Source organism: Oryctolagus cuniculus, chromosome 4 (genome assembly GCF_051225735.1).
Source record: "Oryctolagus cuniculus isolate XC-2025 breed Fujian yellow rabbit chromosome 4, ASM5122573v1, whole genome shotgun sequence".
NCBI classification, from domain to species: domain Eukaryota; kingdom Metazoa; phylum Chordata; class Mammalia; order Lagomorpha; family Leporidae; genus Oryctolagus; species Oryctolagus cuniculus.
Window position 1 is genome coordinate 80,409,555 of NC_142870.1, and position 23,169 is coordinate 80,432,723.

The 23,169-nt window shown below is 43.7% G+C and overlaps 1 protein-coding gene across 37 annotated transcripts in view; it reads left to right on the forward strand.

The window, feature by feature from the left end:
- KALRN (kalirin RhoGEF kinase) overlaps window positions 1-23,169 on the forward strand; it is a 777,940-nt gene that overhangs the window by 326,288 nt on the left and 428,483 nt on the right. For all 37 annotated transcript variants that reach the window (XM_089331826.1, XM_089331827.1, XM_089331831.1 and 34 more), the window contains one exon: window positions 10,433-10,555. In XM_089331826.1, the coding sequence (XP_089187952.1) occupies window positions 10,433-10,555 (123 nt within the window). The remainder of the gene's footprint in view (window positions 1-10,432; window positions 10,556-23,169) is intronic.

Sequence of the window (23,169 nt, forward strand, 5' to 3'; positions counted from 1 at the left end):
ATTATGGATCTGCCACTTAATAGTTGTGTGGGTTTGGACAAGTTGGTTCTGTACCTTAGTTTCCTAATCTATAAAATGGAGATAATGGTACTGGGGAGATGATTGTGATGTTAGTGAGAGGATTGAGTTAAAATATGAGGGAATTTTTAAGAGGTTTGTGGGAAAATAGAATTAAAAGTTTATTATGGTGAAAAAAACTTTTAAAATCTATGCATAGTTTACGTAGCATGCATTTTTCCTGAACTTTTTGAAGACCCCTTGTATATATGGATTTCAGAAATAATTCTGCACCAAAGTAAACTTAACTTTTAATTCAGTTTTCTAAAAGGTTTTTGAAGACCTATCATAAGTTCTTAGAATAGGGCCTGGTACTTAGTGTTTAATAAATGTCAAGAGAATCTGCGCTGGTTTGTGAGCTGCCCAAAGGGTGAACCATATATGGGTTTCTTGGACTTTGCTTTATTTTGCTTTGCTTTAGTCAAATAAATTACCCCCCCCCCCCCACCAAATTGTCAGTTGCTCTGGTTGTTATTGTTATCCTTACCATTATTGCTGTCATGGATAGAAGTTGAAAATGAAAAAGGAGGTTGGAGAAAGGACATGGTACAGTACTATTGTGAGTTATAGTTGCCTGTGAAATATGGGGGTAACAGCTACCAGAGTCTTCTTAGGCTCCACTAAGTGTTCACACTTCCAAGTCAACCGTGGGCTGTCTTTGGCCCTGGGAACCATAGAAGAGGGGGACCAGAGCTTGGCAGCTGAGCTACCCTTGCAGCACTAGCTCAGAAATCCAGCTGAGGTGGAAGGAGACCAAAATCTACACTGGGCAACTTTGGGAGCTGCCATGGCTTAAAATCTCCATGCCCAGTATGACATCTAACAGCTCTGTGGGCACAGCTTCCAGAGTCCTTGCAATGTTCATGCCAGTTTACAAAAGTCACCACACTTGGGGAGCCCCCAATCAGGTATTTAACTCCACTTGGAGTTCCTCCCAACCAAGGTACTGTTTGCTGGTCAAGAGGTATTTTACTGTAAGAAACGAGATTGAGTAGCCTGTTGGCACCCCTCTCTATCTATTGTCAGGGATCCAGAATTTGGATGTCAACTGAAGTCAGATTGCAGTGCAAAAGGAGAAAAGGTTTTGTTAACCCTGTGTTTGCTGTGGGACATTTGGCTGTTTTGCAGAGAATCAGGACTGTTCCACATGATAAACGGGATTGGGGACTTAAAGAATGTGGATATGTGAGGTGTAAGAAATGTGTGACGGGTCAATGGCACATCTCCAGGTCAGAGACACGGCCTGATGGATAAAATTGTTTGTCGTCCTGGCTGATTCTGAGGGTACAGTGATGGTGTCCCCCAGTAACCAGGCTGAGCTCTTCTTTCTGAAATTATGGCAAAAAGCAAAAGTGGCTTCTCTTTTATACAATATATAAAAGTATACAATATATAAAAGTATTCCAACCAACATGCCAAAAACGTAGCAGCAAACACACCGGGCTGAGAGTGCCTTCTCCTTCATAGGTACTGATTTCACCGACAGCCTCTCAGGACCATGTCCCAGCTGCCTCCCCTGTAATGAGTAATGATGATCTCTTCAGAACCTTGAGTCTTCTGTGTCCATGGCAGAGATGAGCTGTCAAACTCTCCACAGCGGGAAATTCTTGGAACTTGGAAACTAGTTCCACATTGTGGAACTTTTATTTTGGTCTCTTTCTCTTTGCCTTGTTTCAAGAAAATAGGAAAGCTCAATCTTGGGTGATGGGTAATTGAAAGCCAAACTGAAGGGTCTTAACAGTGCTGGTCACACACACAGGAGGCCTGTGTGTTGCCCTATTTGTACAAAACATGTGTGCCAGCGTCAGCCAGAATTCCTGTGAAAACAGAGCTTAAGGTGGGGGAAATTTGCCTTTGGCTCCCACCTAATTCTGTTTTAGGGTCTCTCCTTTTCTGTATAGGGCCCCTCACTTCAGGATCTCATCCCTGGGTTGAGCTCACAAAGAACCTTGCTTTCTTTCTGTGTCAGCATACACTAACTCCTGCTGGGGTAACAGGATAAATTGCATTTTAATGGGTGTCTCTCCTATGTGAAAAACTGCTAAGAATCTAAAGGACTGAGTCTCTACTAGAAAGGATTAGGGTGCAGTGGAGAGGGCAGGGAAGGAGGCGTCTAGAAGCAAGGCAGGAGGAAATGGGGTCCCCGGTCAAGTCACCCTGGGACAGCAGGAAGGCACCAGCACCCTCAGGCAGGATCCTGGAGACTGTTTGGGTCTCCAAGGCCTATGTAAGCAAGGACACTGCAAATGTGTGTGGAGGTGAAGGCAGTAGGAAGATGGGTGGGGGTCTCTGGGCTGTGTATGTGCAGCATCCTGTGGTCACAATGGGGTGCATCTCTGGGTGGTGGGCTGTGGACATGTTTGTGTATGAGCTGGAGGTGTGATTCCCATTAGCCCATGGTTATCTTGCAGTAAGGTGAACCCATTGTGATTTTAATTTTTTTTTTTTTTTTTTGATAGGCAGAGTGGACAGTGAGAGAGAGAGACAGAGAGAAAGGTCTTCCTTTTGCCGTTGGTTCACCCTCCAATGGCCGCCGCGGCTGGTGCGCTGCGGCCGGCGCACCGCGCCGATCCGATGGCAGGAGCCAGGAGCCAGGTGCTTTTTCCTGGTCTCCCATGGGGTGCAGGGCCCAAGGACTTGGGCCATCCTCCACTGCACTCCCTGGCCACAGCAGAGAGCTGGCCTGGAAGAGGGGCAACCGGGACAGAATCCGGCGCCCCAACCGGGACTAGAACCCGGTGTGCCAGCGCCGCTAGGCGGAGGATTAGCCTAGTGAGCCGCGGCGCCGGCAATCCAAATCCTTTCCTCTGTTTTGGAAAATGCATGCAACAGAATATAAGCGTTCTATAGATTTAAAAATATATCATAGATGTGACATTTATCAAAGAATTTTCCTATCCATCATTTTATCTGAAACTCCCTGTTATTCTAAACTTAAGTTGTGTAAATTGTTAATCCTGTTTTCCATCAGGAACTAAGGTTCAGACCAGTGATAAACCTTGTCAAAATTTACATAGCAGTCTACAATGATTTGAAATCTCTGTTCTTTGCCCTCTAACACACATAAGGTTTTATTTATTTGGAATGGACTAGATACTCAGTTTCCCTTACGTAAGGTTCACCTGTAAGGAGGCTGTTAGTGCTCTCCAGGGCACAAGCCTTTACTGACGGGTCATGGCAATATACAGCCACAGTGTTGCAGACACAATGGATACTGGGAGGCCCTGTTTAGGCAAAGAAAATCTGTTGTCTTCTATCCTCTTGCTCAGCTCTCCAAAGCTGAATATGAACACTTTTAATACCAATGTAATCTATAATTAGAGACAGTATTAAATGCTAGCAATAGATAGTAAGGTGATTTGAAAGTTAAAACTAAATCAGATGCTATTGCTAAATTTGGCAAGTGAAGGAAAATAAACACAGAATCCTTACATAATATCCTTGCCCTATGAAACAGTTTCTGCTTCATTGAAAACAGAACAATAATAACCTTTTAGCTATCCACATCTTTAAAATGAGAGGAGAAAAATGTTTCTGTTTATTTTCCTAATTTTCATTTAAATAGATTCCTTTTACATTTACTATTTATTAAGAACCAGATTTGTGTATTTTCATTGAATTTTAGCCAGCTTTAAAAAAATACTTTGCTTACCTAAAAACAAAATACCTAAAGAAAAAATGCCCAAGTAGCTTATGTTATGTCTCATTAAAGACAAAACTAAGTTGGTTTCAGGCAAAAGGATAAAATTTCATTATTTATACATGAACTTTCCTCATGGGGGCATTTTTTGATATATTACATTTTTATTGAACCCACCATTTGTAACTTCTCAAAAAAAGAAAGACATATCCAAAAGTTGAGACCATTATTGAGATATTTCTTTAGGGTTTTGTTTTTGTTGTTTTCTTTACATCTTCGGGTCAGTTTACTTCAAGAGCCTTCCAGAGACCAAATCTAAGCAGATAAAGTCACAAAATGCCCTGGCTGTAGGAAAGCTTAGAAAGGGTCCATTTGACTGGAGATGAGCAACCCTAGATCCTAAGGCCAACTTACACATTCGTTTATTCATTTAGTATGTGTTTGTTGATGGAAGTGGAGGTTCGTGGATCAGCTGTCCCTGGGCCTTGTACTCCTTCCCGATGGGGCAGGCACTGGGAATGGAGGAGGCTGGGTATTGGTGAGTGAATGGCCCCACGTGAGGGATAGCACCTTACCTTGGCTAGAGCACCACAGTGCCTTGGCAGCTGCCTCTTGGGGTCTAGCTGTCCTGCGGAACCTAGAAAGAGGGGGTCTTACATCCATAGAAACAGGAGGCATGGCAGTGCTCCACGATCCTGCCTTATGGATACTCAGTGAACATGGCACTGGGTAGAAAGAATGAATTCTAGACACTGGGTTTCAATTCGCTGAACCTGTTTCCCTCTCTGTGAGGTGGGCCTGATGACAGCACTTGTGGGGCTGTTTAGAGGATGCAATGGGGTGATTCATGAGAAATGGCAGTTTTAATTCAAAAGCATCAATCACTGGGCCAGCATTGTGGCAAAGAGGGTAAAGCCACCACCTGCAGTGCCAGCATCCCATATGGGTACAGGTTCGAGTCCTGGCTGCCCCACTTTCGATCCAACTCCATGCTAATGTGCCTGGGAAAGTAGTGGAAGATGGTCCAAGTGCTTGGGCCCCTGCACCCATGTGGGAGACCTGGATGAAGCTCCTGGCTCCTGGCTTCTGCCTGGCCCAGCCCTGGCTATGGTGGCCATTTAGGGAAGTGAACCAGTGGATGGAAGGTGTCTGTCTGTCTGTCTCTCTCTCTCTCTCTCCTCTGCCACTCTTTCAGATAAATAAATAAATCTTAAAAAAAAAAAAAAGCAACAATCACATGTTAGGGCTGAAATGCCATCTTTTTCTGGCTATTTAATTGTGCCAGTTTTCTCTTTCCTTTCTTCAAAAACTTGTAGCTTCTGATTCAGGAAACTCAATAAAACTATTTCTTATCTGAATGGGAAACAATGCATTCCATAAGTTTCTGAATTGAGTCTATTGTAAACCAAGATGCTTACCTCCATTCTAGGAACCACTGCCTTGCAAATGAGTAGAAACTCAGAAATGAGGTGAACTGTTCGTGGTCTCATGGGGAGTTAGTGACACAGCCAGGCTTGGAACCAGCCCAGTCTACTTGACTGCACCCACACCTGCGTGCTCACGCGCACATGCATGGGTGCACATTCACATTCTGTCTCTGCAGCCAGTTCCACTGAATGCAACAGAAATGACTCACCCTCGTAGACAGTCAGCCTTGCAAGGGGGAGGATTTTACGTAAGCAGGCAGCAAGTTTAGACTCAGAGAAGACTTGTGATTATCTTTTAGAAAACAGCCATCTGGGAGAAATTTTGGCTTTCGATATTACATGGGACCATTTAGACTACAGAGCAGATTTTTATCTGCCTGTCCTGGGACATCCATCATCTCTTTGGAACACTGCCTCCAGCACAAGCTGAGCCTTCCCGGAGTGCCACAGCCACTAGAGAGCAACTCATGTGCTCCCAATGCAGAACGTAGCAGCAGGAAGGAAGGCACAAGTGCATACCTCATTCTGCAAGAAGCAGCTGCAGTCATATGTAGAGTTCCTGCCACACTCTACTCTCGCCTGCCTTTTAACTTGATTTTGTATTGCTGTCCACCCTTGTTGGCATCGTTCAGCTTTCCTTGCTCTCAAGAGGGGACCTGGTGTAGAGCAATCTAATCACTCTGGTGCTAGCACATAACTCAGCTGCTCATTTGCATATCTAAACAGTCATTTAACATAAAGTACAGGGAAGGTCACTTCTTGGCCACTGAGATATCCCAGAAAGTGTCTGGAGTGAGAGCTTTTCTCCCCAAGTTCCAAGGACTCTAAGCATTTCCGATTTTCATTAACTTTATTGATTCTTTTGTCAATAAGGAAAGATGAGAAATTACTTTAACATGGAGTTGAGAGAGAGAATTTTAAAGATCAAAAATTATAGAATGAGAATCCTCAAAACTCTTGAGACACCTGTCCCCCCCCCCCTTGTCCTCAACAATAATTTGAAAGAAAGAGGAGTCCTGAGCAAATGCCTAAGAACTGGGGCTGGCTGTGGCTGGTGACACAGGATGGTACACACCACACAGATATCGACCCAGCCTCTACCAGAGCCCCAGCCTGAAATTAACCCTCTGACACTCTGAAGTGAAGAATGATACTTTCGTCCTTTCTGTATTGTCAGTGTGGTTAGATGGCAGTGACCAGATAATTCAAAGGGAAGAACAATCTCCAAATCATGCATGTTTGTCCTCGGAAGGTATTGCTCTTATACTTAGATATGAGCTGTTACAGCCCTGTTGCCTCTCTCCTGACTTCCAGATGCATAAAGCTAACTGCCCACAGGACACCTCACCTGAAACCCTCATCAGCCTCTCAAACCCAGCACGTCTAGAGTGGAATGCACTGTTTCCCCACTCCCAGTTCAGCTCCCTGCCCTCCTTTGGAAGCCATACCTTTTGTATGCACTCAGGGTACATGCCAGAAACCTGGCTGTTCTCCTAGGTCTTCCTCACCACTCCTCACCAATTCCTTCCTTAATCCTGTACCTAGTAGTTCTCAAATCTGTCCATTTCTTGAGGGTGGCATTGTGGCACAGCAGGTTAAACTGCCGCCTGTGACACGGGATATCAGTGGAAGATGGCCCAAGTACTTGGGTGCCTGCCACCTATGTGGGAGACTTTGAGGGAGTTTCAGGCTCCTGGCTTCAGCCTGGTCCAGCCATTTGAATTGGTTGTAGTCATTTGGGGAATGAACCAGCAGATGGAAGCTCTCCCCTGCCCATGTCCTGTAACTCTACCATTCAAATAGTAAGTCTTAAAAAAAAAAAAATCTGCCTACTTCTTAGGCCTTCTACATGCAGGTTTCCAGGTTCTCACATTCCCAGGATTATTGCACCAACCTCCTAATCAGTGCTTCTGCCCCATCTCACTCCCTCCCATTCACAGCCCATGCTGCTGCCAAAAGCTCACTTCACAACTCAGCCTAAGACTCCACTGACAACTGATGGCCAGCAGGGTGTGGTTTGAGTCCTTGGAAGCCTGTGCACAGACTCTACAAGATCAGTGCATCCCACCTGCCTCCCCAGCCATATCTTCTGTCTGTTAGGAGGCTCTAGGAGCCTGAGTGCTTTCAGTGCCCTCAACACACTGGGCTTGCCCTCTGCCCCTGCCCCAGCCCCTGCTTTTGCCCCTTTGCTCACCCTTCTTTGCCTTGAGCATGTATCCCGCTGTCCTTCACCTGGCTGATTCCCTGGAGTCAAGTGCTCACCTTCCCTGAGAAGCCTTCTCTGCTCTTTGCTACCCCCATGCCATCAAAGGTAGATGAGGTCCATTTCTCTGTGCCCCTTCCATAGCCCATATTGGCCTCTTTTGCATTTTTTAGAGAGATTTATTTATTATTTGAAAGGCCAAGTTATAGAGGGAGAAGGAGATCTTCTATCCTCTAGCTCACTACCAAAATGTCTGCAAAAGCCAGGGCTAGACCAGACTAAAGCCAGGAGCCAGAGACTCCATCTGTGTCTCCCACGTGGATATCAGGGACCCAGCTATTTGAGTCATCATCTGCTGCCACCAAGAAACATTAAAAGGAAGCTGAATTAGAAATGCAAATAGGGGCCAGCACTGTGGCATAGTGGGTAAGGCCACTGCCTGCAGTGCGGCATTCCATGTGGGCATGGGTTTGAGTCCCAGATGCTCCACTTCTGATCCAGCTCTCTGGTATGGCCTGGGAAAGCAGTAGAAGATGGCCCAAGGGACCGGTGCCATGGTGTAGTGAGTTAATCCTCTGCCTTCGGCGCCAGCATCCCATATGGGCGACTGTTCTAGTCTCGACTGCTCCTCTTCCAATCCAGCTCTCTGCTATGGCCTAGGAAAGCAGTAGAAGCTGGCCTAAGTGCTTGGGCCCCTGCACCCACGTGGGAGTCCTGGAGGAAGCTCCTAGCTCCTGGCTTTGGATCAGCGCAGCTCCATCTAGGGAGTGAACCAATGGAAGGAAGATCTTTCTCTCTCTCTCTTTCCTTCTCAGTGTCTATAGCTCTACCTGTCAAATAAATAAATAAAATCTTAAAAAAAAAATAAGAAGATGGCCCCTGCATCCACGTGGGAGACCAGAGAAAGCTCCTGGCTTCAGATCAGCTCAGCTCTTGCCATTGTGGCCATTTTGGGGGGGTAAACCAGCAGATGGAAGATCTCTCTCTCTCCCTGTCTCTGCTTCTCTGTAACTTTGCCTTTCAAATTAAAATAAATAAGATCTTTTTTAAAACAAGAAATACAGGGTAGCAGGATTTGAAACAGCATGGGTATATGGGACATAGGTGCCCCAAGTGGTGGCTTAACCCTCTGCATTGTCACACCTGCCCCTGTTTTTCCTTAGCTGTAATTTTAATCATGTTGTATGCCAGGTTGTACTAAAGTTGTATCTGAGTCCATGTTAGCTTCCTATGCTGGCTTTTAAGCCACTTCATCTTGAGAACTACATTTTAGTTGTTTTTGCCTGTTACCTCAGACAGTGTCTGGCACCTAGTAGGTATCCCACAAACGCTGGCTGAATATAAGTGAAAAAGCAAATTCACTCTTAGTGTAAAGAGAAATAGTGGGAAGAGGCTGTGGTTCTGCCTCTAGGAAAGCTGGCATTGTCGTTGCAGCTTCCCCGCCTGCTCCTGTGCTCAGTTCCTGCCTTTCCACCCTGCAGCTGTGTTATGGAAGTGTCAGACCCCAGCAGAGCAGTCCTCTTCTCCAGATGTATCAATTCACACCTTTCCGTTTGACTGCTCTGGGAGGAACACTACAGAACATCCAAGTTAAACCAGCTTTAATGATAAAGAGAGGAGTGGCACACGTGACACAGTGGGTTAAATCTCCACCTGTGGCGCTGGCATCCCATATGGGCACCGGTTCTAGCCCCCACTGCTCTACTTCCAATCAGCTCTCTTCTATGGCCTGGGAAAGCAGTAGAAGATGGCACAGGCGCTTGGGCCCCTGCGCCCATGTGGGAGACCCAGAAGACACTCCTGGCTTCCGATCGGCGCAGCTCTGGCTGTTGTGGCCATTTGGGAGGGAACCAGCAGAAAGAAGGCCTTTCTCTCTGTCTCTCCCTCTCCTTGTATGTGATTCTACCTCTCAAATAAATAAATAGATCTTTTTTTAACTTTTATTTAATGAATATAAATTTCCAAAAATAATAAAGAGAATTTCTTGGCTCAGGTCGTAAGGAAGTATGCAGGGACAAAGTGGAGATCAGATAAGGCTGAGACAGGACTTTGCCTTTTTTCTGCAGTTGCCTTGTCTCTGTTCTTTCTCCTGCCCATTGGTTTCGCCCTTGTGCTTCTAGCAGAATGGCTGCAGCAACTTGAGATCAAGGCCATCCAGGATCAGAGGAAGAGAAGCCATATCTAAAGACTGGAGTTCTGTTTTCCCAGAAGTTTCCAGTGAACTTCTCCTCATATATTATTATATCATACTGAGTCATTTTGTGATTCTGAGAGAATCCCTTTGCTTGGGAAATGTCATGCTATGATTGCATCAGGTCTCCTGAAGAACCAGGGGACAACCCCACCCTCTAACACAAACACACACACACACACACACACATACACACACCCCACCTCCCTCAAAGTCAACTCCCCTAGAAATGTGTGGGTTGCCTGGGGGAGGGGTGGATATTCAAATAAGATCCAAGTTCAGAGATAAGAGATGAAAAATGGCAGAATACCCACTGTACCAGCACAAGGCAGTACTTACTGTACCTTCAAAATCCTCCTCTGGCTCTAGGTGGGTTACAAAAGAAACCTGCGAATTGTGAGGTTATGGAGAAAAGCTGATTCGGTTCAAAACCTTGGTGCAGCGCCATGTGTGACTGGGCAGTATCTAAGCGGGGCAGGGATGTGTAAGGAAGGATGCTTCTGTTCCTAAGAGTGTCTCTCTTCTAAGAGCTCCAATAGCAGTGCATTAGGCCTCTCAGCTTGTCTCCTCAGCTCTTGTCCCTATGGCAAGCATGGAGCCTGTTTGAGGATCTCAAAAGGATTTTACAAATGGGTGACGTAGCTAGGGATATTAGGCAGCTTCCTTCCCCTGTCTCCCTGATTCACTAACTTATTTTCTCTTTTTCTCTTAGGACAGGGCTATTGGTGGGTCCTTAGGCTAAAAGTGAGGACTCTCCTGAGAAACAGATTGTAGCCCACCCAACTCTCAGAACAATGGTGGGTTCTCACCGGGCACCAGCAGGAGGGCTTTCCTTCTCTTCCCCATCTCTGAATATCTTGCCCTTTTAGACTCATGGCCCTCCTGATTGTTCTGTACCTTCTTGTCTCTTCTAGATGTTCGACTGGATAAGCCACAATAAGGAGTTATTTCTGCAGAGCCACACGGAGATCGGTGTCAGCTACCAGCATGCCATAGACCTCCAGACACAGCACAATCACTTTGCCATGAACTCCATGGTGAGTAGAGGGACTTCTCTCAGCCCCACTTCTGGGAGAAGGAGGCTGCTGGAATAGAGGAGGAGAAGCAGAGGCAAACTTGAGTGAGAATGAGAGACTGCACATGCACACCCATGGGCTCTCGTTTGCCAGAGTGGGGACATGTGCAGGGCTCATGGCCAGCTAATTGTTCCTGGAGCAGCAGACTGTGGCTCCATTTCTGCCGCCAGACCCTGCTTTACTTCATCGAAGGAGCATGCTCAGGGTCGCAGGAGGCCTTAGCTTAGCCCCAGACTAGAAGCAGGGCGAGTCACCAGTTCCACTTCGCTGACTTCCACTGACATTGTTTGGTCCCCAGCATGTATGAGTCACTGCACTGTGATGGCGAGGGGCCTCAAGCTATGGCACATTGGAAATGGTTGAGTGAACTGGGGCTGTTTAGACTGGGGAAGAGGAACCCTAAGGGACGCATGACTGCTGCCTTCAAATGTTTGAAGGCCTGCCTTGGAGAGAAGTGAGTAAAATCACTCTGTGTTGGTCTAAGAGGCAGCAATGTGCAGGGGATGACAGTTTGAGGGGAAGGCAGCACATGGCTGGTGGGGGTGGGAGTGGGGTGGTATGCAGTGGGAGTTAATGAGCTCCCCATGATAGAGAGTGTTCAAGCAGATGCTGAATTCAAAGAGGGCTATTTTCTAGCTGTTTAGCCAAAGGGAGTTTACATTACTTCTCTGTGCTGCAGCTTCTTCATCATATAACCGAAGTAATAATAGCTACCTTATAAGGTTATTGTGAAAGCTTGATGAGTTATTTGAAAAGCAGTTGGAATTGTGCCAATCATGTGATAAGTCATCACTGAGTGCTGGTACTGTGTTAACAATGAGGATGTAGGCGTCTAGCGCAGATGACACCTGTGATCTCCCATAAACTGAACACTTTGGGTTATTATTTTTCCCATATGTTTGCCCCAGGGCTTTGTTTTGGAATCCTGTTGGCTCCTTAAAGCTATTGTATTCTGAATGTCTGCAGCATAAGGATGCTGCAACAGCTCTCTCTCTCTCTCTCCCTCTGCCAGCCCTTCTTTCTTACTCTATTGGTCTGAAGAGTAACTCCACCATGCGCTATATATCTGAAACCAAAGACATTTTGTCATTGCAGCTGATGATGCTGGGAGTCAGCTAGTGTAAGAAAAGCATAAACCTGGAGGATCACAGGGGCCACGGAAGAGGATTTCATTTTATACCAGATTGTTTAAGATATGTTATGTGCATATTTAAGAGTTAATACCCTGAAAGAGAAATAATTTTGGCCTTGGGTTGTTCTGGTCTAATTGGAGAGATGAAAACCCAGATAATCATGCTGTGGCAGTAGAGATTTATATCTTTATCCTACCACCACTCATCCTCAGTTTGTGAGACCCCTGCTCATCATAGTAACCCAAAGATGGGAGCTGCTGGAGCAGCCACCAACTGAGATACTGCCAATTGCCTTGCCAGACGAGTGGAGTGAAACACACACTGAGAAGCCTTCCACCTAGAAATGACACAGCCACTCATGTTTCATTGGCCATTGCAATCACATCTCTGCGTCTAGCTTCAAGTGGTGAAAGGAGAGAGCAGGATGGTTGTGAGTAGCCCTGGTGACTGTCACAGACAGAAAGGAACACAGTGAGATTAGTGCAGAAAGATCACCCTGGCTTCTGCAGAGTGGAAGATTGGGAGACCAGGCAGGGGAGTCATCAAAACTGATGCTATCACCAGTTTTGGCCCCAATAGTCATGTGTCCTCATTGAAATGTAAAGACTCATTCCCTTCCAACTGGTCTCCTATAGTTATTCTCATCTCTGGCTCACTTTTGTCCTGGAGGAGCAAAGCAGTTGATCACTGGTGATTAAGAAGTTGAACTCACATCTAGTCAAGTTTTATTATCTGTGTGCCTTGTGGCTTTTCCCTGGTGAATGTTAAAATTCTGAGCCAGAATCTTTACATCACCCAACTGCCTGGCCGTAAGGCAGACAACCTCATTTTAATAAGCAACAAAAACAAACATAATTATGGAGATAAGTCTGCCACTAAGCTTCTTGAAACAATGCACTACAAAGCTAAAATGGAAGAGCCTTTGGCTTTGAACTATCTGCCCTACTGCTCTTCTCTATCAGTATGGATAACTGAGAGTTAATGGCACATCAAAAGCCTTCTCTCTGCCACATTTCCTGTTGAAGTCCCCAATTTTGGGACAAAAATAAGGGAGGGAATTTACTGAAGGGGAGTGTCCTCTGGAGCTGAAAAGAAAGAGAGGGAGAGATTTCATATATGACAGCCAGTTAGTGTGTTCTGGCCCGTCCTGCAGCACTCCCTGCGAACGCACCAGCCTCAGAGGCCTCTTTAGCCTGATGAGGTTGGACCTCCTCCCTGACCACAGGGCAAGGAAAGAAAAGCCCAGGGTTGTTTGATCCAGTTGCCTGAGCACTTGTGCATTATAAATTGCTCTGTGCCTTTGTTAACTGGGAGGTTCACAGGTTTGTTATTAAAAGGAACTAGGGATGCCAGCTTCCTGAAAAGGTGAAAGGAGGGAATTGCTGACTACCCCCTCCCCAGCCCACCCCTGCCCCACCTGTGTGATGGATGTCGCTGCCAAGAAACAGATGAATGCTGGCGGCCACTACTCTAGCCCTGTGACTATAGAAATGATCAGTTACTCAGGGGAATCAGGAATGTGGATTGCTCTGTAAATCCATTGCAGCGTCTGTTTCTGTTCTTGGAAATCACACATACATATATTCATACATCCACACATGTGCCCATGTAAATATGCACGTAGCATACCTTATTTCAACCTACAGCTGAGTTCTTTGGCATTGGATCTTTGTTTCTATTAGCTCAGTGATTCCTTATTTTAGGGGGAGGTCACAGACTCCTTTGGAACTTAATGAAGGTTGTGTGTCCCCTCTCCAGAGAAGTGTATACCTGAACAAACTTCTAAAGACAGTTTCAGGAGATTCAAGGAAATCACAAGGCCCATCAGTCAACCTCCCTGGTTTAAGTCCCCGATAACCTCATGACTTCTCTGTTCATTCATTGAACATATACTGAAAGACTTGATGTTATGTCAGATGTTGGGCATATGCTGGTGAATAAAACAGAGGTAGCCATGTCCTCTCCCCCTCTCCCCCTCTCTCCCTCTCTCCCCCTCTCCCCCTCTCCCCCTCTCCCTCTCTCCCTCTCTCCCTCTCTCCCTCTCTCCCCACTTTCGGAGGGGAGACAGATCTGAAATATATAATGTCACAAATATATAATTACAATTCAGTAAGTCTTACATTGAAAGAGTAAAGAATGCTATGAAAGTATAATAAAAGGGGCCAATTTGGATGAGGGAGAGGGATTGGGTATAATTTTCAATCAACAATAGTATAGGGGTATCAATTTGTAAGTCACAAGGATTGACCCATGCCTTACCTGTTAGGTTTTGTTCTACCTGTCTAGTGTTTACACACTGGTTAAAAACCCAGCTTCAAGAAAGATGTCTATTCCTGAGTGCTGAGTTTTCCAGGGCTGCCATAACAGAGTGCCACAGCCTGGGTGCCTTAAGCAATGGAAATTTATTTGCTTACTGTTCTGAAGGCTGGCAGTGTAAGGTCAAGGTGTTGGAGATTTCTCCCAAGGCCTGTTGTCTTGGCTTGCAGATGGCCACCTTCTCCCTGTTCCCTCACATGGCTTTTCTCTGTCTCTCTCTGTCTTAATCACCTTCATTCTAGGAAGATGCCAGTTATATTGGATGAGGGCCACCCCACAGGCTTCTCTTTAACTGAATTACCCCTTCAATGACTATCTCCAAGAGCCATTACATTTTAGGTATAAGGGTTAGAGCTTCAACATAGGAATTGTGGGTTGATGCGATTCAGTCCATAACAGAAAAATAATTACATATCATTAAACCATGGAAGAAAAATTCGAAGTTTCCTCAATCTGATTTGTGAATTGGTACCAGTAAAGCCCACCAATTATAAACAGTGTGTGGGAGTGAGGCCATAAGTGTGGTATACAAGCAGTTCTGAAAAGGAAAAGTTAAAATTGGTTAATCTTTAGCTTTTTGTCATAACATGCTTTTGCAGTTCCCCCTGGGGAATCCTGTTCTTTTGATCTTTAATAATAATAATAAAACCCACCTACTAAACCCAGTAGGGAAATATTCTCTGGCTTCTTACATGCCTCAGATGGCCAGGTTTCTGGAGCTCTCTGGGACCTGCCTCTATATTAATTCTGCCTTCTGTGGTGGACACCCTTTTCATACATTCTCCTTTCCCTGAGTACGACCTTTTCCCCTGATGGGAGTGCAGGCAGCAAGAAGTAGAATCAGGTTGTAACACTTAGGCAGCCACATTCAGACTCTTCATGAGCGACAGAGGTATGCACAAACATTACACAGCCTTATTTACAATTTTAATTAGCTAATTCTTTGGGAAAAATAAATTGCTAATAGCGTCTAGAGTTTTAAAATATGAAACTGTATTCATTTTCTGCTCTTAGAACTGTAAGGATGCACATTAGTGATAACAATGTGCAGCTGGGTGCTGGGAGGCCTCCCTGCTGCAGCTTGCTGGATAGCTGCTTTAATCCTATTATTCGCTCACCAGAGGCGTATATCACCGCTCGATGGTGTGCAAATCAGGCCAGTTGCAGCAGAGCCTGTGGTGTCCTCTCTTTGTTTGAAGTAAGGTTCCAAATGGCAACACCAAGGCAAGGTCAGATTGATGCAAGAGCAATAAAGGTTCTGAGGCAGGTGGTCTCCTACCACCCATCTGAGAATCCTTGCCCTGCGGTCTCGTGTCCCCTTTGGTTCTTGACCAGCCCGAATCATGATTCTGCAGCACCTCCCTGCCTCCAAACAGGCTGCACTTTCTTTAATGACAGGATTTCTAGATTTTGCTATAAACACACACACACACACACACACACACACACTTTCTATTGTAATGTTTCTGGAGCTAGTGTTTGACTATACCATTGGGGCAAGGACCCTTACTTAGTAGACACAGAATCTGTTTTTTTGTTTGTTTTGTTTTGCTTCATTTTTTAAAAAAAAAGGAAGACAAGGAGACAGCAGAGAAGAAATAAGTCTTCTTTGGTATTCATTAGTCCTTTTAGTACATTTTTTTCCAAAAAATATTATGTAGGGGGCCAGTGTTAATGGCGTAGTGGGTAAAGCATCCGCCTAAGACATGGGCATCCCATATACATGGCAGCTTGTGTCCTGGCTGCTGCACTTCAGATCCAACTCCCTGTTAAAGGCCTTGGAAAAGCAGTAGAAGATGGTCCAAATGTCTGGTCCACCTTAGAGACCTGGGTGAAACCCTTGGTGGCTCCTGGCTTCAGCCTGGCCCAGTGCTGGCCATTTTGGCCAACTGGAGAGTGAACCAGAGGATGGAAGTTGTAACTATTTCAAATAACTAAATAAATCATTTAAAAAATTAAGTAGAGACCTTGTTAAAAATGGAGATTTCTTTTTAACTTCCAACCCAGTCCTAGAAAATCAGTCTCTGAGAATGGAGCACCAGGAATCTGTGGTTTTAAGAAGTTCCCTACGTGATTTATATGTATATTCAGGTTAGGATGGTCATTCTGTGGAAATCTATATGTATCACATTCACTCCCTAAAACAAAACATCACAAGTTCTGAAAGACAGTGGGCTTCCAGCCTATCATCAGGAGGAGTTTTGCAGATAGGCCACTGAAGCTAGTGAGAGTAATTCAAAAATAACCCTTTAAAGTCTCTAGGAATGGGGGTGGATATTGTGGTATAGCATGTTAAGCTGCCACTTGGGACACCCACATCGTATATTGGAGTGCTGTTTCAAATCTTGGCTCCTCTACTTCTGATCCAGCTTTCTGCCAGTGCATCCTGGGATGCAACAGATGATGGCTCAAGTGCTTAGGCCCTTGCCATCCATGTGAGAGACCCAGATAAAATTCCTGGCTCCTGGCTTTGGCCTGGTCCAGCCATACCTATTGTGGGCATTTGGGGAGTGAATCAATGGCTGGAAGATCTCTCTCTGCTCTCTCTCTTGCTCTTGGTCTGTTACTCTGCCTTTAAAATAAATTTTTTAAAATAAAATCTACCATAACTTGATAAGGGCAGTGAGTCTGTGGTGTTTGAAACAAGACTTGCTTGCTCTCTCTACTCTCCTAGCTCAGTAACATAGAAATTCTACTCCAGACTACTGGAACCAAGGACATAGAGCTTCCTTTCTCCCCAGCTCCCTGTTGAAGGACTACCTTCCCAGATAGGGCATTTCTTATCCTGCCCCAAGCTATCTGTTGAGGCTAAGTTCTAGCTGAGCGTAGCCAGAGATGGAGATTCCCTTCTTTTGGCTAGACCTCACCCAAGCAACAGCAGTTGTACCACAGGTACAATACTTCTGAGACTATTAGGGCCCCAATCACCCCTGATTTAGCTCATGAGGCAGTTTCCATGCTGAGAAAGGCAAGCCAAGAAGACCTGAGACTGTTCACCCCATTGCACTGAATGTTCAGCTGCTAAGATGGGGGTGCCACTTAGGAGAGCAAGCATACTATCACTCCCAATTCCAGCTCCAGAGCTGTGCCTCAGAGACTTTGCTTGGGGATAGAAGCAAACTGTAAAAGAGGATACTCCAAACCTTTTCCCAAAAGAAATGACTTACTTGCAACAGAGAGTAGAGAAGTTTGAGCCATCAGTGCTCTCAAAAATGTCCTTACAGAGGGGCAGATATTTAGTCAGCAATTAAGATGCCACATGGGATGCCATATCACATGTCTCAGTGCCTGGATTCTATGCCTGGCTGATTCCAACTGCCTGCTGGTGCGTACCCAGGGAGGCAGCAGGTGGTGACTCGAGTACTTGGGTCCCTGTCACCCACATGGGAGAGAGATTGAGTTTCTAGCTCCCAGTTTTGGCTTGACCTAGTCATGGTTATTGTGAGCATTTGGGGAATCAACCAACAGATAGAAGATCTCTCTCCCTTCTTCCCTCCCTCCCTCTCTCAGATAAATAAAAAAGTAAATAGATTTTTATTTTCTTATTTTCTTTTTTAATTTATTTTTTATTTAGTAAATATAAATTTCCAAAGTACAGTTAATGGATTACAATGGCTCCCCCCCATAATTTCCTTCCCACTCACACCCCTCCCATCTCCTGCTCCCTCTCCCATTCCATTCACATCAAGATTCATTTTCAATTATCTTTATATACAGAAGATCAATTTAGTATATATTAAAGATTTCATCAGTTTGCACCCACACAGAAACACAAAGTGTAAAATACTGTTTCAGTACTAGTTATAGCATTACTTCACATTGGACAACACACTAAGGACAGATCCCACATGAGAAGTAAGTACACAGTGACTCCTGTTGTTGACTTAACAATTTGACACTCCTGTTTATGGCGTCAGTAACCTCTCTAGGCTCTAGTCATGAGTTGCCAAGGCTATGGAAGCCTTTTGAGTTCGCTGACTTCAATCTTATTCTGACAGGGTCATAGTCAAAGTGGAAGTTCTTTCCTCCCTTCAGAGAAAGGTATCTCCTTCTTTGATGGCCCCGTTCATTCCACTGGGATCTCACTCGCAGAGATCTTTCATTTAGGTCTTCTTTTTTTTTTCCCCCAGGGTGTCTTGGCTTTCCATGCCTAAAATACTCTCATGGGCTCTTCAGCCATATCCGAATGCCTTAAGGGCTGATTCTGAGGCCAGAGTGCTATTTAGGACATCTGCCATTCTATGAGTCTGCTGTGTATCCCGCTTCCCATGATGGATCGTTCTCTCCCTTTTTGATTCTACCAGTTGGTATTAGCAGACACTAGACTTGTTTGTGTGATCCCTTTGACTGTTAGACCTACCAGTGTGATCAATTGTGAACTGAAATTGATCACTTGAACTAGTGAGATGGCATTGGTACCTGCCACCTTGATGGGATTGTATTGGGATCCTCTGGCATGATTCTAACTCCACCATTTGGGGCAAGTCCCATTGAGTATGTCCCAAATTGTACATCTCCTCCCTCTCTTATTCCCACTGTTATATTTAACAGGGATCACTTTTCAGTTAAAATTTAAACACCTAAGAATAATTGTGTGTTAATTACAGAGTTCAACCAATAGTACTAGAACAAAACAAAACAAATACTAAAATGGATAAAGTATTACATTGTACATCAACAGTCAGGACAAGAGCTGATTAAGTCACTGTTTCTCATAGTGTCCATTTCACTTCAACAGGTTTCCCCTTTGGTGCTCAGTTAGTTGTTGCCAATCAGGGAGAACATATGATATTTGTCCCTTTGGGACTGGCTTAATTCACTCAGCATAATGTTTTCCAGATTCCTCCATCTTGTTGCAAATGACCGGATTTCGTTGTTTTTGACTGCTGTATAGTATTCTATAGAGTACATGTCCCATAATTTCTTTATCCAGTCTACTGTTGATGGGCATTTGGGTTGGTTCCAGGTCTTAGCTATTGTGAATTGAGCTGCAATAAACATTAATGTGCAGACAGCTTTTTTATTTGCCAATTTAATTTCCTTTGGGTAAATTCCAAGGAGTGGTATGGCTGGGTTGTATGGTAGGGTTATATTCAGGTTTCTGAGGAATCTCCAGACTGACTTCCATAGTGGCTTAACCAGTTTGCATTCCCACCAACAGTGGGTTAGTGTCCCTTTTTCCCCACATCCTCGCCAGTATCTATTGTTGGTACATTTCTGAATGTGAGCCATTCTAACTGGAGTGAGGTGAAACCTCATTTCCCTGATCACTAGTGATCTTGAACATTTTTTCATGTATCTGTTGGCCATTTGGATTTCCTCTTTTGAAAAATGTCTATTGAGGTCCTTGGCCCATCTCTTACGTGGGTTGTTTGTTTTGTTGTTGTGGAGTTTCTTGATTTCTTTGTAGATTCTGGTTATTAATCCTTTATCTGTTGCATAGTTTGCAAATATTTTTTCCCATTCTGTCGGTTGCCTCTTCACTCTCCTGATTGTTTCTTTTGCTGTACAGAAACTTCTCAATTTGATGCAATCCCAACAGTTAATTTTGGCTTTGACTGCCTGCATCTCCAGGGTCTTTTCTAGGAAGTCTTTGCCGGTACCTATTTCTTGCAGGGTTTCTCCAATGCTCTCTAATAATTTGATGGTGTCAGGTCGTAGATTTAAGTCTTTCATCCATATTGAGTGGATTTTTGTGTAAGGTGAAAGGTAGAGGTCTTGCTTCATGATTCTGCACGTGGAAATCCAATTTTCCCAGCACCATTTATTGAATAGACTGTCCTTGCTCCAGGAATTAGTTTTAGATACTTGATCAAATATAAGTTGGCTGTAGATGTTTGGGTTGATTTCTGGTGTTTCTATTCTGTTCCATTGGTCTATCCATCTGTTTCTGTACCAGTACCATGCTGTTTTGATAACAACTGCCCTGTAGTATGTCCTGAAATCTGGTATTGTGATGCCTCCGGCTTTATTTTTGTTGTACAAGATTGCTTTAGCTATTCGAGGTCTCCTGTGTCTCCATATGAATTTCAGCATCATTTTTTCCAGATCTGAGAAGAATGTCTTCGGTATTTTGATTGGGATTGCATTGAATCTATAAATTGCTTTTGGGAGAATGGACATTTTGATGATGTTGATTCTTCCAATCCATGAGCATGGAAGATTTTTCCATTTTTTGGTATCCTCTTCTATTTCTTTAAGGTTTTGTAATTTTCATCGTAGAGATCCTTAATGTCCTTGGTTAAGTTTATTCCAAGGTATTTGATTGTTTTTGTAGCTATTGTGAATGGGATTGATCTTAGAAGTTCTTTCTCAGCCGTGGCATTGCCTGTGTATACAAAGGCTGTTGATTTTTGTGCATTGATTTTATATCCTGCTACTTTGCCAAACTCTTCTATGAGTTCCAATAGTCTCTTAGTAGAGTTCTTTGGATCCCCTAAATAAAGAATCATATCATCTGCAAACAGGGATAGTTTGACTTCTTCCTTCCCAATTCGTATCCCTTTAATTTCTTTTTCTTGCCTAATAGCTCTGGCTAATTTGGGAAGTTCTGGTAAAAGATAATTGGGAGTAAATTGGTAGACTCATTGGAGATATAAGTTAAACTTTAGGTTGGTTAGTTTGCCAAAAAGACTGTGGAAAGAGAATAATAAAGGAAGTTCTTTAGGCAAAAAGCAAGTGAATCCAACAGAAATTTGAGTGCACACTAAAAGCACTAGTAAAGGTAATTATGTTACTACAAAAGACAGAATAAATAAATGGATATTTCTTCCCCTCTCTTCTCTGATATCAAAAGCAATTGAATAGAACAATATGTAATATATTATTAGGCCTATAACATATAGAAATATAATATGTTTGCCATTAACAGCAGGTGGGAGCAAATCTGTATTGGAAACTACTCCAGATGGTAACTTGAATCCACAGGAACAAATGAAGCAATCCAGAAATGATAAATAAAGAGGTTAATATAACAAAAAAGCTATAAATACATACCAACTCTCCTTTATTGTTTCAGCTTCTTTAAAAGACAAAGTGATAATTATAATGTTATGTTTGTAACATTTATAGATATATTATATATAACAACAATATCACACCAAAAAAGTAGAGCAAGGAAATAAAGCTCTCTAGGAGTTACATTTTTAAAAGTGTATTTATTTTATTTATTTGAAAGAGAGAGAAAGAGATAGATCTCCTATCAACTGGTTCACTCCAGAAACACCCATAGCAACCCAGGTTGGGCCAAGCCAGAGCCAGGAGCCAGCAACTCAATCCTAGTCTCCCATGGGTGTGGCAGGGCCCTAACCACTTGAACCATCACCTGCTGGGGCTCACACCCAGGCATTCTGACATGGGTTGTGAACATTCCAGGTAGACTCTTAATGCACTATGCAAAATGCCCTTTCCTAGAAGTAACATTTTTATGTCTCTTAGGAGTTGTTAGTATAAATTAGAAACTGATAGTGAGAAGTTAAGCCCTACAGCAGTAGTTGAAAAGTTGAAAAAAATTGTAAAGTTATTAAAAATGCTGCATTAGAAAGCTTAAACTTAATTCAATAGAAACCAGTATAAGAGGAATGGAGGTATAAAAAAAAAATACAACATATAGAAAAAAAAGTAAAACGGCAGACATAAATCCAACTGTGTCAATAATGACATTAAATGTAAAAGGATTAAACAATCCAACCAAAGGCAGATAGTGTGAGTGGATTACAAAACAAGATCTTGGGGGCAGGTATTATGCTGTGAGTTAAGCTACCACTTGGGATGCCCTCATCCTATATCATCAGAGCCTGGTTTGAGTCCTGGCTCTTCCACTTCCAATCTGCTAATGTGCAGATGGATTCTGGGAAACAACAGATTATGGCTTAAGTACATGGTTCCCTGCCACCCAAAGGGAGACCTGGATAGAGTTCCTGGCTCCTGTCTTCTGCTTGGCCCAGCCATAGCTGTGGAAGGCACGTGGGGAGTGAACCAGAGGACGGAAGGTCTTGATCTCAGGTTCGCTCACACTCGTTCTCTTTCACTGTCTGTGACTTTCAAATAAACAAAAATAAACTTTTAAAAATAAAAAGATCTGGCCGGCGCCGCAGCTCACTAGGCTAATCCTCCATCCGCAGCCCCGGCACAGGGGGTTCTAGTCTTGGTTGGGGCGCCGGATTCTGTCCCGGTTGCTCCTCTTCCAGTCCAGCTCTCTGCTGTGGCCCGGGAAGGCAATGGAGGATGGCCCAAGTGCTTGGGCCCTGCACCCATGTGGGAGACCAGGAGGAAGCACATGGCTCCTGGCTTTGGATTGACGCAACACGCCGGCTGCAATGCACCAGCCGTAGCGGCCACTTGGGGGGTGAACCAATGGAAAAAGGAAGACCTTTCTGTCTGTCTCTCTCACTGTCTAACTCTGCCTGTCAAAAAAAATAATAATAATAAAATAAAAATAAAAAATAAAAATAAAAGGATCCAAGCGTATGCTGTCTTCAGGAGGCACACTTTAGATTCAAAGACACAAATAAGTTGGAAATAAAAGGATGGATAAAACTGTATTATGCAAACAGCAACCACAAAAAAAACCAGAGCATTGCTACACTAATAATAAACTTTTAAGTGGACTTATAAAAAGTTACTAGAGATAAAAAGGACTTTTTTAAATGACAAAAGGATCACTCTACCAGGAATATGTAATAATTATAAGTGTAACACACCCAATAACAGAGTACCAAAATCTGTGAAGCAAAAATTGACCAAAATAATGGGAAAAATAGTTAGACGTTAACAGAGACTTCAGCACTTCACTTTTAATAATGGATACAACAACTTAGCAGGAGATCTGCTTAAGTCTTTTTTTTTTTTTTCCTTGTAGAAGACTATAAACCAAATTTACTAAATAGACATCTTTAGAACATTCCTCTAAGAACAGCAGACTACACATTTCCTAAAGAGCACAAAACATTGTCCAGGATAGGCCATATGCTAGACCATAGAACCATGTCAATATATATAAAAAGGACAAAAATAGACGAAGCGTGTTCTCTGACCACAATGCAATAAAATTTGAAATCTGTAATAGAATTTTTGAAATTCACAAAGTTGTAGAAATTAATATACTCCTAAGCACCAAATAGAGTA